The 14,897-nt window shown below is 54.9% G+C and overlaps 1 protein-coding gene across 2 annotated transcripts in view; it reads right to left on the bottom strand.

The window, feature by feature from the left end:
- Positions 1-14,897, bottom strand: part of CCDC60 (coiled-coil domain containing 60) — a 123,328-nt gene that overhangs the window by 744 nt on the left and 107,687 nt on the right. Inside the window, exons 8-13 of one of the 2 annotated variants that reach the window (XM_036014933.1) lie at positions 11,179-11,263; positions 8,113-8,181; positions 5,604-5,666; positions 4,799-4,921; positions 2,519-2,650; positions 761-950 (exon numbers count right to left, since the gene is read on the bottom strand). In XM_036014933.1, the coding sequence (XP_035870826.1) occupies positions 761-950; positions 2,519-2,650; positions 4,799-4,921; positions 5,604-5,666; positions 8,113-8,181; positions 11,179-11,263 (662 nt within the window). The remainder of the gene's footprint in view (positions 1-760; positions 951-2,518; positions 2,651-4,798; positions 4,922-5,603; positions 5,667-8,112; positions 8,182-11,178; positions 11,264-14,897) is intronic. The other variant, XM_036014934.1, reaches the window with a different exon arrangement.

The raw sequence follows: 14,897 nt of genomic DNA, 5'->3' as shown, positions 1-14,897 counted from the left end.
CCCACCTCTTACCCATTCAGAGATTGCCCCCTAACCGGAAGGTTAAAGGTGGAGCCCTTAACTGGCAAGTGAAGGCGGAGCAGTCACCATGGTCAGTTTTGGGCTAGCTGGCTGGAGTCTCTCCTGACCCAGCGAGCTCCTCCAACAACTGCGGTTCTGTTCTGCTTTGGGGCCTTTGCACGTGCTCTCCCCTCTGCCGGACCTGCCTTTCCCCTTCTCTCCCTGGCTGTCCTTTCCTTGTTCAGGTCTCAGCTTAAAAGTCGCTCACCTTCCCCAGGTGCCCTGGTTCAAACAGGCCCCCTCTACCTTGGCCTTGACTAGTGCTCCTCAAACTCTGTTGTGTTTACAGATCGCTGGGGGTCCCCTCTACATGCAGATGCCCAGTTGGCAGGTTTGGCTGGGAGCCTGAGACCCCGCATTCCCAATAAGCACGTGGGTGAAGTCCATGCTGTGGGGTCATGGGTCATGGAGTAGCCAGATTTAGAGAGCTGCTGGTGATGACCTCTATTTATTTTATCTACTGGCCCATTTACTTCTGTCTCTCCAAAGCCTCCAGGTTTCCAGGGGACACCATTCACAAAGCAAATATGATGTCGCCTGGAGCTGAACAAACAGGGTCAGGTGATGATCAAGGCTCCGTGAAGGCGGAGATCTTTGCCTTTCTAATGGTGCTCCCAGCCCTCAACCCGTGCCTGGACTGAGAGATGATGGATGGAATGAGGGCGCAGGAGGCGGTGTGGGGGAGGGCCGGGGCAGTTACCTCGATGGCCACGGCAATGTCAGGAGAGCACAGTTCCCAGATTCTCAGGTCCTGCAGAACCTTCAGGAGGACGTGGGGCCTGATCCTCAGGTCCAGGTTTTCCCCAAACTTCTGCAGTTTTGCCAGGATCTTTTTGGCGGGGCGGAAATTCTTCAGGTCTTCCGGGAGTTTGGACAGAAGATCAAAGTACCTGCGATGCGGAGAAGAGAGGGTCAGTCGGGAAGCTGCTGGGAGGTGGGCCCGGGTCCCTCCGGCCCTGTGCCCCCACTCTCTTCCTGCCCCTCGTGGGATGTCTGCGGGGCGGCATCAGGCTTCCTCTGGGGGACTCTCCTCCATCCCGCCTGCAAGGGGCCCACGGATCCCACGAGTCTTTCATGTGTGGGGGTAGGAGGAGCCGGGGCATTTCATTAAACAAACAGATTAGGGACGTGCTTTAAAGAGATGCATTTATGATTTTCCTATCAAGCAGACAATGTGAAAAGCTTACAGGACAGGAAGGGACACTGAGATTGTGAAGGTTCCCTTTCGTGAGTGACTCAGTCCAGGGAGGACATGGACACACCTGTGGGAAACGTTCCCGGATGCAGGAGGCTCTCCCGCAGGAGACGATGGAGGGGGCGGAGGAGGGGGCAGGGGGCCTGGGGGAAGAGGGGAGGAAGTGTGTGTGTATTTGCCAGGCTCTGTAGTGAATACGCTCAGGCCACGGCTCTGTGTGTTTCTTAGGCTTCGAGAACCTCTTCAAATGCTGTGACCGAGTGTGGGGGTTGCCTCATGGTAATTCCTGGTGGGAGCAAGGTGGATTCTAACCTGGAGGTGGTTGAGGTGGGTGGTCCGAGTTTAAGGCATCCGTTTAAAAAAGGGGGGTTGGCATCTCTTAAGATAAAAGGACCCCCAATATATATGCACCGACTGTGGGAAAATTTGAAGAAATTGACCACCCACCATACATTTTGGGCTCCTCGTACTCTTTTATACTTTATACTTTATGGTCTATATTTATACATATTTATCCATGTCTCTTTGGGAGCTCCCGTTCCACATCACTAAAATCACAGAAGGAATTCTGGGTACGTTTTTAGACTTTCTCATCTCACTCTGAGAGCTTGGTGTACTCGCCCCGCCGGGATTAGGTTCATAAAACCATAGTTCATCCGACTCCAGCTCTGGCTGCAGATGAGCAGAGGGACTGGGGTCAGACGGGGGTTTAAATCCTGACGTTTCCTCATTTGCAAAGTAGGGATTAATACGGACCCGCCAGGGTTTTCTCGGGGAATAAAACAGATCGCTGATGAACATTGCTGACGGGGGTGTCTGCCATCCCATAATCACTCAGCTCGTGTGGCTGTGCAATTAAGATCGTCCCTGGGCACCACCTTCCTAGGATACGCCTGCCTGCTTTTGTATCCTTTGGGGGTTCAGTTATTTGGGGAACACAGTGACTCTGGCCTCTGACTCTGTAGAAGCTTTCAGGTTGCTTTGCCTCACCCGCCGCTCCCATAGGGGCTGGCGAGTTAGTCCTTATCTGCGAAGGTCTGAATCAAGCAGAAGGCAGATACAGAGAACAGAGCCAGCCGGGTTGTCCGCACTTCAGGGCCGGAAGGAGTCTTGCCTGACTGTGCTCTGGGGATGGCCCGTGTGGGGGCCCTTCCTGCTGGCCAAGGACATCCTGAGCGCAAACGGGATCAAAGGGGGCTTTGTGACAGCAGCCCTCCCTCCACCCCTTCCAGGACTGTCTCACCTGGTTGTTGGGATCCTTACCAGTGGTCGGCAACCTCTTCTACGCGTCCTTTTACCACGGAGACTCTATGTCTCATTTTTGCTACGTCCTTCTGGAAATTCGAGACGAGGACAAAAGCGTGGAACTTCTGGAGACCTCTCTCTTCTTGGCGCCTGCGTCACAGGTTGTTTGAGAAAGAGGAGGAAGGGTCAGACTCCTGTCTCCTTCAAGCACGCCGGCTGCCCTTTGAGATTGGACGTGAACGCTTTTTCCATCGTGAGGTCCTCCTTCACCCGGCTAGCCACTGTTGAACTTACTCTCCAGCGTGGCTACGAGATGATACAACGGTCTCCAAAGTCCTGAAATGCTTTTCTCTTGCTAGATCCAGTAACTTTTTATTTTTATTTGTTTATTTTTTAAGTCAGCTCTCACCCTGACTGGTGTGGCTCAGTGGACTGAGCACAGGCCTGTGACCTGAAAGGTCACCAGGCTCAACCCCTGGTCACGGCACAGGCCTGACTCTTGGGCCAGGTGCCCCACTGGGGGCCTGCCAGGAACACCGATGTGTCTCTCCCTCTTTTTCTCCTTCCCCTCCCTCGGACATAAATAGACTCTTTTTTAAAAAAAAAATCAGCCCTCATTGTCTCTCTAATTTTGATGGTATTTACACCGTGTTCTCGTCTATAAAGTGAAGGATAGTAATGGTTCCTAGTTCTCAGAGGTGAGAATGAAACAATATAATGTGTTTAATGACAGCCACACGGTAGGCGTTTAACTCGGGTTGGTTCCTCTCTTCTCCACCGCCCCCTTATCATTTTGCAAATATGCCCAGTCTCTGCAGAAAGAGACTGTGTTATAAACCTAACCATGCCATTCACCGACATGCACATTCCAACGACTTCTCCTTTTACTCAGAATGAGTGCCTCTGAGTGACGTGCCCTCCAAGGCCCTGGATTATTCAGCCGCTACATTTTCCAGCTTTACCCCTGTCCTGCCCATGTCTCCTCTCCCAGAATTTGACGCTTTGGCTCATGATCAATGTCTTTGTGGCAAGGTTCAACCTCCACAGCCAGACTAGTAAGGCCTTTTATGATGTGGCCTCTGTCTGTCTCTAAGAACCTCATAAGCAGCTTAAGCCCCAGCCACCCCTGGCCCCTGGAAATTCCTGGCCCACAGCACCCCCTTCTGGCTCTAGGGTTTTGCTGTTTTTCTCCCTAGAACTCTCTGCCCCCCTACTTTGTCTATGTGACTTTCTGGGTTCGAATTCCCCCTTTACTGCTTAACTCCTGGGTGACCTTCGGCAAGAGACATCTCTAAGCTCACTTTTGCCATTTCTGAAATGGGTCTAACAATAGTGCCGGCCCCGTGGGACTGCTGTGCGGACTCAATGGTAGACGGACGCAAGTCGCTTATACCCGCGACTGGTGCACAGCAAGGGCCCTAGAAGCATCGTCTGTTTTTATGAAGCCGAAACTGTGGTTTCCTCCAGGAGGACCTTGTTGCTCGCAGGGGGCAGGGCATCCTGTCTCCCTGTCCCCTCGGCCCCCTGATCACTTCCCTGTTGGTCCTCATCACCCTGTGTGGTCACAGCCTGTGTATGTGTGTCTGTCTCCCTGGCCAGACTGGGGGCTCCCAGAAGGTGGGGACAAATCACCCCTGACTCCGTGGCCCAGAGCAGCCAGTCCCTCCATAGGTGAGAGAGTGACAGGGTGAGAAGGCAAAGGGCTACCCGCAGCCTTTGCTGGGTGGACGTGTTCATCAGGGTCTGTGCAGCCAAGGGGCAGGCTGCGGCGAGAGGCAGCCACGGGGCTGTCAGAACAGAGTAGGAAAGTTCCCGACGGCCTCCTCGCGCTCCCGACATCCAGCTCCCAGTGGCGCAGCCACCATCTACTGCCTCTCCGTCCCCTTCAACTTCCCCGTCCCTCTCAGCCTTGGGACTTTGTGCGCAGGTGTCCCGCTGCCTGGAGGGTCTGTCCGCCCTCCATCCACCCCACCCGCTCCTCTTTACCCCTCAGGGCTCAGCCATAGAGTCACCCAACCTAAACGACTGTCACCCCACACTTTCTCCCTCTCTCACTGCACCCTATTCCTTTCCTGCGTGGCAACAGCCGTAATTCGTACCCATGCCTTTATTCATTTGATTACTTTCTCGCTGCCCACGTTTTCCAGGAGGGACTAGAAGCCTTCCGAGGGCAGAGACCAGGTCCTTACTGTCCCCTGCTCTAGTCTCGGCTCCTGCACCTGGCCTCGGGGGAGGGGGGCACCCAGTCGGCGCCCGGTGAATGGCCCCTGGAGTGACCGCGTCTACGTGTGCCCTTACTTCATGAGGATTTCCATCTTGTCCTGTAGACAGAAGCCGGCCTCCTGGGCCACACTGTAGAACTTGGCCTTCATGGTGCTGCACACGCTGCTCTTGTAGTGGATGAGGTCGCGATTGGTGCGGCTGCAGACAAGACCAGGAAGGGCTCGGGGCATCAGGCCTGAGAGACGGGCCCACGAGGCTGGCCTCTCTGGGCTCCAAGGTGCTTGGCAGTGGGGATTCCCTGGACCCACCTAGGCTCCCTGTCCTCCCCTGGAGCCTCCCCCTACCCCCAGCAACCCCCTGAATGGAGGGAGGACAGGTCTCCCCAACCACATCAGACGGGCTGTGCAGGCCTTACTCCACGAGCCCACTGTGAGACATCTGGCCACTTGAGCTCAGCCAATGTTAGAGCCCATGAGATAAAGGTGGAATTGGGAGCTGGGAGATTTGGGGTCAAACTCCAAGGCCGCACTTCCTAGCTGCGTGGGTTGGGCAAGATGGTCGTCGGCCAAGTTCCAGCCTACTTCTGTGTAGAATACGGCAATACTGCTGCCTCCCAGGATTGAGGGATAAGGCAGGCAGTGAGAATAGGAAATGCTTTGCCCAGGGAGTGGCACAGAGGAAGAAGTCCTTGTCATCGTCTATGTTGTGGCTTGGCACCTGGACCATGAGCCCGGGCCCCGGGAGTCCCTCGTCCTGCAGCAGGGTCTGTGGCCTTGGGGAGTCTGTGTGCACGGGGTGGTTCCCACACCCTGGGGAAGATGCAGGCTCTGGTCGCCACCGGCACTCTCGCCCGCCTCCCTCCACTGCCCGCCTGGCTTACCCTTTAGACTTCTTCTGAGTGGGCTGGCTGTGGCTTTCTGCGCTTTTACTGCTGGATCTGTCACTGAAACACACAGGGTGGTTTCAAGTTGCCGAGGGCCTGCTTGCCACACAAACGGCACCTCCAGAGTCCCCCCGACACCTGCCAGCCTCCAGGATGCAGGTGAGGGGGGCGGTTCTGATCCAGATGCTGGTTAGAGAATTCCATGGGCATTTTTCCCACCTCTTCTCCACCTTTGCTCCTCCCCTGCTCCGTGCCTAGAGAGCCCTTGTCTCTTCTCCCCCTACTCAGATCCTGCTGTGTGTCGGGGTCTACAGCAGGTTCTGCTTGCTCTGGCTCTTCCGGTCTAACCTTGACCTTCTGTCTCTGTATATTGGCAGAATGACGTATTTCCTGGACTGCATTTTCATTTGGGTGAAATGGGTCTTTCTGCCTGGAGGATAGGTTCTCTGAGGACCCTCCCGCCCTCCTGTCTACGCCGAGGGCAGCTTTGGTGAAGGGCTGGTTGAGTCCTCCTAGGCGTGTTGTCTTGACTGTTCCTGGGGCCAGGAATACCCAAGGATTCTCTTCTCCTCCGTATTGGACCCTTGAGCCGAACACACATTTCACTGGACTTTGGAGGCAGACAGAGCTGGCCCGTAGACAAGGAACTCTGCTGTGGACGGTCAGTGTCCTCATCTGTGCCCCATCAGCTCCTCACACCATGTGACCCTTTCTGACGTGGGTGCTGACGGAATTCCCTGCGTGGCTTCTGCTTCCTGTGACTTGGCCGGGCCGGGGTTTCTGGGCGAGTGAGGGCAGCTGCCCCGAGCCAGCCCACGCTGCTCTGTGCCTCCCCCAGGTCCGCCCCAGGTCAGCGCCGCCTCTCTCCCTGTGCCCTTGGTTTCTTCCAAACGCCTCCAAACCGGACTTGACGGCTTCATCTGTGCGGTTCTAGAGCATGAGACTTTTTCGTGTCTCTGTGATGGGTGGCTCGCCCTTTCCTTTTGGCCTCGTGACATCTGGGCTTCTTTGAGGAGTCACACCTGACCCCTTCCCTAGACCCCGCCCCATAGGAAAGGTCCTGGCTTTTTCTGCATTTCCCAGAGGCTCATGGGACTGGAGCTAGAGTCTTAGGCCTGGCAGGTGATCTAGCAAATGCTTATCCCACTCAGCAGGGGGCAGAGCCCCAGGACTAACACCCAGAAGGCCTTGTGTTGAATTCCAGCCAGCTGCCTCAACCCCTACAGATGAGTTCTTGCAGGGGGTGGGTGTTGGCTTTGACCTTCCTCTTGTAAATGGCTTTCTTCTTTTCTAGAGCTGACAGTGTGACTCAGGGAGGAGGTGGGAGGTGAGGGAAGTAGCTGTTATTAGGTATGATAAACAAACAGAAATACAAACAACAAAAGATCCTTTCTCCGAGATCCTCCTCTGTGGCAGAGGAGTAAGTGAAAGCTGCACCAACCCCCTCCCAGGACCAGTGTGGAAAAGATCCCTTTGCCCGTCTCTGTCTCCCTTCCCTCGCCTCTCACTGAGTCTCAGCCACACTGGGCTTTGCTCAGTGCCTCCGAGCTGCGTCCTGCCTCTGGCCCTTTGCACATGCCATCCCCTCTGCTTGGAATGCTCTTCCCACCTTCCCCAGGCACCGGCCCGGCCATTCTTCTTTTATTTCCGGTCTCAGCCTAAGTGTCAAACTGTCTTGGCTGGGGCCCCAGTGCTCAGCATCCCCCAGCTTTCCATGCTTCCCCTTCAGAACACTTCCCATAGCCACGGTCACAGGGCCGGTTCTGTGGGGTTCTTTGACAGCCCCATTCGACCGGCAATTCTTAACCACGGGCAGGATTCCAGGGGTCCACGAATGCAGGTGGGAAGAAAGCCACACCTTTATTTGCACTAGCCAGGTTAGCAGAAGTGGAAATCACAGGTATCTGCACATCACATTACAATTGTGGGAGCCAGTCTGGAAGATCATTTACCCTCGACACTAACCCAGACTCACAGTCGCTTCTGGAGCTGTTGCCGAGTCTCGTTACACATGCGCTTGTTGCAGAAGCTCACCGGTGGCCGCATCCCAAATGTGGTTGTGATATCGCAGTTTATCTTACTATAGATTTCTTCGTGAACCTTGGTAATTTACCATATTCATTTAAACGCTTTATTTTTTTTCTTCCGAAAGGGTTCCTATGGGCGTCCTCAGGCTGTCACGGGATTTATGGCGCCAGAAAAGTGGGGACCCCAGGCCAGACAGTGAGCTTCATGAGGGCAGACAACAATTGTCTTATGTGCTGCGGAATCCCCCCAAAACCTAGCTCGGTTCCTGGCACCTGGGGGTTCAATGAGTACCCTCAAGGTGAATAAATGGAGTGGGGGCAGACCTCCCCTCCTGGTTCGGCACCACGTCCTCCCTGCTTCGCCCCTGCACTGCTGGAGGGTTCCAGTTCCGTGGCTGGCACACCGTTGCTGGGGAGAAATGCCTGGGAATTCAGGGGTGCCTCCCGCCCCACCTGCTGTGGGCCCCGGGCCCTCCTACCTTGATTTGCGGGTGGTCTGCATGTCTTTATAGGCAGAATCGCTCTTTTGTCTCATCGTAGACAAGGAACTGCAAAAACAAGATGAGTCTCTTAACAAGGCACTGAACCTGTGGTGCTCCTGAGGCAGTTATTATCTGGGGAAGGACAAAGACTTCTCTTTCTAGAGCAGGGCTCCTTGGCCTCTGCCGGGGTAGGAATCACCCGGGGCGACTGCTCAGAATGCAGATTCCTGGGCCACACTCCCAGAGGTCTGGAGTGGAGCCCCGCCCCTGAAGCTGCATTTAAAGCCACGCAAATGCATGTGTGCATACACACAAGCTCGCGCATACATACACACACTTCTGAAGCGTGTGTGCAGAGAGCACACGTTGACACCGTAGCATTGCTCAGCATGTTGCGAAGTGCTGGCCCCTGGAAGAGCTTGTTGGCAAATACGATTTCCTCCGGAGATTCTGATTCGGTGAGTCTGGGATGAAGACCGGAAGTCTGCATTTTCCCCCAGCGCCGCAGCTGACCCTGACTGACGGGCGGGGACCTTCGGCAAACACTGCTAGAGGACTTCCGGAAGAGGCCGTCTCCCTAGACCACGTTAAGGTCTGCATGTTTGTGTCCCTCCCAATCTGTGCATGGAAATCCTAACCCCCCCCAGGTGATGGTCAGGTGCGGGGCCTTTGGGGGGTGATCAGATCAAGATGCTGAAGCCCTCATGAATGGGACCGGTGTCCTTCCGAAGAGACCCCGGGAGCTCGCTTGTCCCTTCCACCGTGTGACGTCACTGTGAGAAGGCAGCGGGTCCGCACCGGACACCACACCTTCCAGCGCCTGGATCCTGGATGTCCCGCCTCCAGGGCTGCGAGGGAGGAGTGTCTGTTCTGTACACACCACCCTGTGGACGGTGTTCTGTTCCAGCAGCCCGCACAGACTCAGATGATAGAGGCCGGGGGCTGGGTAGGCTGGCTTTTAGGGGTCGCTAGAACCCCGGAACTCTCTGCCAGGCTCGACAGGAGCAGGTCTGACGTCTGAAATGGGGAGGGACCCGGATTCTGAAGTGAGGAGGGCAGGAGACGTTGCAGCCTTGCCCGTCTCCCTGCGGCTCCGCAGAGAAGCCTTCGACGCCTGCTGCCTTAGCGAGGGATTAGGGAGACTTTCCTCCCCGAGGCAACAGGGGAGGATGGGAAACTCCAACAGGTCCCTCTTGCTCGGTAACCATGGTTATTTTCTCATGCAAGGGAATGCAGGGGCCACGCAAGTGGTGAGTTTTGCGAGGACCAGGCCCTCGAGTGGTCTGGTCTTGCACGGCTTCATGCAAGTCACTTATCACCAGTCTTCCACGCCGATGAGCCGGGGTGGTGGGGGTGGGCAGGAAACCTGTCTCGTCAAGGTGCTGTGAGGACTCGGTGGGACACTGCGGGACACGGGAGCAGCGGCCGTCACCGCCGCCATGGCCACTGCCCAGTGCTCCCGAGATGTCAGGCACATTCTGAGTGCACTGCCTCTTGCCACATGCTTCGGACAGCTCACTGGAGGAGACATCATTTTCATGACAGTAACGATAATCCTTTGCTAGGACGGCATCATTTAATTCTCACCGCAACCCTTTGGGATAGCTGGTTAACGAGCCTCATTTTACAGAATTGGAGCCAGGCTCAGAGAGGTGTGGCCACTTGCCCAACATCGCACAGCAATGAGGCGATGAGAATGGAGGTGAACCCTCGTCTATTTGGTTCCAGGGCCAAGGCTCTGATGCCACCCAGTCTCGTTCTGTAGATGAGGAAACTGAGTTTTAGAGAAGGCTGAGGGACTTGCCCACGAGCACCAGCTGTTGAACCTAGTGTTCGAGCTGTGAGTTCTTACAAAGGGAGGGACTTGGAGAGCTCTCTTCATCATTACGGCCTGTCTCTGATGCTGGCGAACCAGCACAGTAGTCAGGGCCTCACGGGGGGCTGGGGGGGCGGTGGCACTCTCTCCGAGTGCCTGCCAGGGCTGCCCTCTGGAGCCCCAGTGCGAGTGGAGGCAGCAGCAGACAAATTCATCGTCACAAGCAGAGGTGAAAGTGCTCGGTGAACTGTAATTATGGTAATGACAATAACTAATACGTTACAGCCGGCATCTCGGTAGGCTGAAGGCAATGACGAACCTCTTCTAGTGCCTCATTTATTTCCGGGAAGCAATCTGCCTCTTCGGAGGGGTCCGCACTCGGGAAGGGGACTGCGGCCCCCACCCAGGTGCTGTCCGTGGTTTTTAGAAGCTCCGTGGGCAAGGCTTCCCACCCAAAGGAAGACACTTCATGTTCAAGCCAATCGAATTGAGCCAATCGCATTGAATGCTGGCTTGAAACTTCAAAGCGTGCTTGTTGCTCTTAGGACACACACATGAGAATCCTTGAGGTGGCCTCCAAGGTCCCAGACAGACTCTCGCCTCTTCCCATCCACTTTGGCTGCAGTTCAGCTCTTCGAAGGGGCCATAGTCCCTTTGAACAGGGTTTTCGTGTGCATGTGTGCTGCCTGTAATGCTCTCCCTTTCCCTCCCCAGCCGCAGCTTTGGCTGGCTGGCTACTTTTTGTGCCTCATTCAAAATCTCGGCCTAGTGCTTCTTCCTTGGAGGCGCCTTCTCTGACCCCCACGCCCCTCCCAGACCAGATCGGATGCCTGGGTCGTTTCCTCTCACGGGGTGAGCTTCCCTGCTGCTCACTTCCCTCTGTGGGGAGTACCTAGCCCGCACATACCCATCAACATTCTCCAGCAGAATGAACGAACAGCCCGATGGAGAATGGTTTCCAGGGTTATAAAGACCGGGATTCAAGTTGTAGCATTTCGTTATTTAGCTGGGTGACCTCCAACCAGTTACTCCGCCTCTCTGAGCCTTATTTCCTTATGTGTCAAATAAAGATGACAGTACCCGCCTCCTAGGGTGGTAGCAGGACCCCGGGGAGATGGTACCTGTGAAAGAGGGCGTGGCCAGTGCTTGTGGCAGAGAAAACGCTCAGTAACTGGGACCGGCTGTGGCCCACACTCCTGTTATCCCGCTGACGCCCTTCCTTTGCCCCCGGAGTCAAGGGCACGTACCTGGGCGCTACTTTTCGCATCTCATTCTCCATCGTGACCGTCCTCCGGGCGTCCTCCCCAACCATCTCCAGGAGCTTCTGCAGATCTGATGGGAACACAGAAGGTCATGGTCCGGAGGGCTCTGTTGACACAGGATGGCGCGGGGCCCGGCCCTTAGCCTGCTATCGCCCCTGCCTCCAAGTGCGGCGGCCAGGAGAGGCGGCGCAGGGTGTGCATCTGACCCCGCCCCTCACCCGCTTAAAACCCTCAGTGACTCTCTTTTTTCCTACCGGGCGACCTCTAAATCCCTCCGCATGGCCCCTGAGCCTGGTAGCAGGGTCTGGCTGCTCTTCTTCACTCCGGTCTCATCTAACATCCACCCCCCGCCCCCCCCCCCCCCCCCCCCCCGACCTTACAGTCTGCTCTAGCCAGAGAAAACTGTTTCCAATGCTCTTGTCCAGGAAACCGTCTCTGATCCCATGGACCGGACGTTCCAAGCTGGTCTCCTCCAGGACCAATCTCGCTCACAGATAGGTTTGGTTCGATTTGATGTCGAGGCCAACCTTTTAAAACTGGAAGGCTTCCCCGTAAAAATCCAGACCCGCAGCTTCCCCAGAGAAGGACCTGGGATGGGTCTGGCCTCTGCCCCACCTTTCCCCATTCTAGCCGTGTCCTTCAGCCAGGCCCCCTGGGTGCAGTCACGGGGTGCTGGGGGCAGGGCATTCCCCTTGGTGAGCTCGCAGCCTTCTGGGCTGTGAGAACCACCAACACGGGGCCATTTCCACTCCACCGTCCTTATTCTCACGTAGTTTGTTTTCCTCGGCATTTGTGGTCACGATTCCACGTGACTTGAACCTGACCTTCACTGTGTTTTGTCATGCCCACCTCTCCTACTGCCGCACATCCCAGAACGGTGGGTGTGTCCAGAGGCCTGTGAGTGAGAGAGCTGCGGCTGGTGACTGCCCTCTCTTCCCGTCTCCCGGACACCACGCGGCAGCACCCGGCTTCTCCCCACTGGCCTGGGGCTGCGTGGGTCCCAGCAAATGAGCCCGGTGATCTGGCACACTGGGCAGGTCTCCGAGGAAATCATGCCTAGAGCTCCACACATCACTTAATGCACCGCAGTTTTTCTCTGCCGACCAGTACTGCCTCTGGCAGGAAGGGTGCCCCCGATATTAACCTCCATCCATCCTGTGGCCGAGGTTGCCTGGGTGTGCAGTGGGACAAAGTCTCAAGGCTGTGAGGCGTGTTTGCCCCTCAAGGCCTCCTGGGAGAAGAGGCTCGTTTGAAAGAGTGTCGATGCCACCACGACACAGAGGTGCCCCAAGGAAGAGCGACCCGGGACGGACCCCCGCATCACAGGAGCCTGCTCAGTGCCTGGTCCCCAGGGCTATGGGATGCCGTGACCCGTTTCTCAGCAACGGGGGCATCCGGTGCTTTCAAATACCAAACTCTGTCTTGGAAGAAAAAAGTCTGATTTCCTCCCTCCGGCTTCCATCTCCAGCCTGTCTAGGAGTCTCAGTCCTAAGTGGCTAACCCCATTTCTTCCTCTCTTCAGAGGGAAATAAAGGAGACCTTTTCATTGTATGAGGTTGGTTTGAGGAGGGAACAGTAGATAGTATAGATCCCCTCTTTTTTTAATCCTCACCTGAGGATATATTTATTCATTTTACACAGAGACGAAGGGGGAGAGAGAGACACACACTGATGTGAGAGAGATGCTGATTGGTTGCCTCTTGTATGTGGACTGAGGACCAAACCCACAACCCTTTGGTGCACGGGATGATGCTTCAACCACGGAATCACGGGGCCGGGGCTGGGCCCCTCTCTTTGAGTTGCTTTTCAAGTGAGTTTCTCCTCTGATGGTTCCAAGACTGGGGGCCTCCAGGTTTGCAGAGGGATTTACCTGAGCATTGGCTTCTTGGGAATCCACCCCCCCTCATTGATTTGGGGAGGGGATCAGTCCACTGATTTGCATCTGCAAAGACTTCATTATGCACCCAGCCAGGGAAATTAAACCTTGGTCAAACAGTGTGTCTCTCAGAATAGGATTCATGAATTCAGAATTAATCTGAGGAGATTTTAGAAGGCAATGAGAGTCTGAGAAATTAATCTACTTTTGTCAAAGCTGTGACATGGGATGGAGGTTAAAGTACAGACAGAGGAGGAGGATGAGGAGGCAGGTGTAGGGAGACTTTCTCTCTGGTGGAGACGTATCTCCTGATCATTGTTGTGCCTCTGCTGTGTGCCAGGCTGGAGGTGAGTGAGGCCTTGTTCCCCGCCTGGGGAGAGCTCACCTTCCCTTTCCCTCTCTTCCTTAGTGAAGAAAATGAGCAAACAAACAAACAAACAAACAGTGTGTCTGTCTGTCTGTCTCCACATGTGCATGTACTTTCTCATGTGTGGTGGATGGGAAGCATTGCCTAGCCCAGTTTCCCAGTATCCTTTGTAGCTGGGTGTGGCTCTGTGACTAAATTCTGGGCAATGAGATTTTAATAGAAGTGCTGCTGCATGGAGCTTCTGAAAAAGCTGCTTAAACTAACTCAGCTTGGAGTGGGAGCTTTTTTATACTTCGCCTATTTCCTTCTGCTTCCAGGCTGGACTGTGGCTGTGATGGCTGGTATAGCAGCAGCCATTTGGTATCATGAAGTGATGCTGAGCATGGTGGAGAAACTAGACAGAAGGCAGTAGGATCCCTGACACTCTTTTGGAGTTACTCCACCAGCCATGGACTGGTCTTCTTTAATCTATAAGAAAAATAAGCTTGTATCCTGTTTACACCATTATTTATCAGATCTCTATACTCAGCCAAAAGAAACTCCTACCCAATACAGTGTGATATAGTTATAAATTAACATTAGGTATGCAATACGAGCAACCACATCATACTAAGAGATTTGAGAGGAGGGAACCCAGGAGAGTCAGGGAAGACTTCACAGTGGAGGGAATATTTGAGTTGGGTCTTGAAGGTTGAGTAGGAACCCACCACACTGAAGGGTCGGAGAGAGAAGGGCATTGCGGACAGAGCAGGGCACAAGAGAAGGCACATGATTTAAGAAGAAAGTGTTTTGGTGAGGTTAGAATGCCTGGGAAAGGGTACGAAGTAGCAAGAGCGGAGCCAATTGGGGACGAGATCAGATGCAGCATCTCAGAGGCGATGGGGAGTTGTTGAAGGACGTGCAGCTGGGGAGCACTGCGCCAGATGTTTCATTCAGAGAGTCTCCTCTGGCTCAACACGGAGAAGAACTGGTGAGAAAACGAGGGCAAGACAGGCGCGAGGAGAGTAATTGGGAGGCTACTGCTCTCATCCAGGTGAGAAGTGATGAAAATCCGGACCAGGGCCCCGTGGGTCAGGCAGTGGAAGTGAGTGGTGTGGGCTGTTTTAAGGGAAATCGGGCTGCTCCCCTGGTCTCTCCCCCAGCTTTTTTCAGACCCTTGGGGAAAGCATAGAGATGAAATGTGACTCGAGGTCAGATGGACTGGTTTCGAATTCTGGCTCTGTGCCCCAGTTTCTTCATCTGCAAAATAGCATAAAAAGTTGCTGAGGATTTACGGAGGACTGAAAGTGAGGACCAAGTGAGCACTGTGAGGACTTCACATCTAGAGAGGCTGATGCCGATTGGAGCAGGCAGTTGGTTATGTGCGAGGGGCTGGGGGGGAAGAGGTCATCGGGAAAGGGTCTGCCCTGTCTCAGGCGCTTGGCGAGGTGGCACTAGCCACCCCTCCCCTCACTGCAAAGG

This window comes from Phyllostomus discolor, chromosome 13 (assembly GCF_004126475.2).
Source record: "Phyllostomus discolor isolate MPI-MPIP mPhyDis1 chromosome 13, mPhyDis1.pri.v3, whole genome shotgun sequence".
NCBI lineage: Eukaryota > Metazoa > Chordata > Mammalia > Chiroptera > Phyllostomidae > Phyllostomus > Phyllostomus discolor.
The sequence above is the reverse complement of the archived record's forward strand: the minus strand, read 5'-3'. Positions and strand labels throughout refer to the sequence as shown.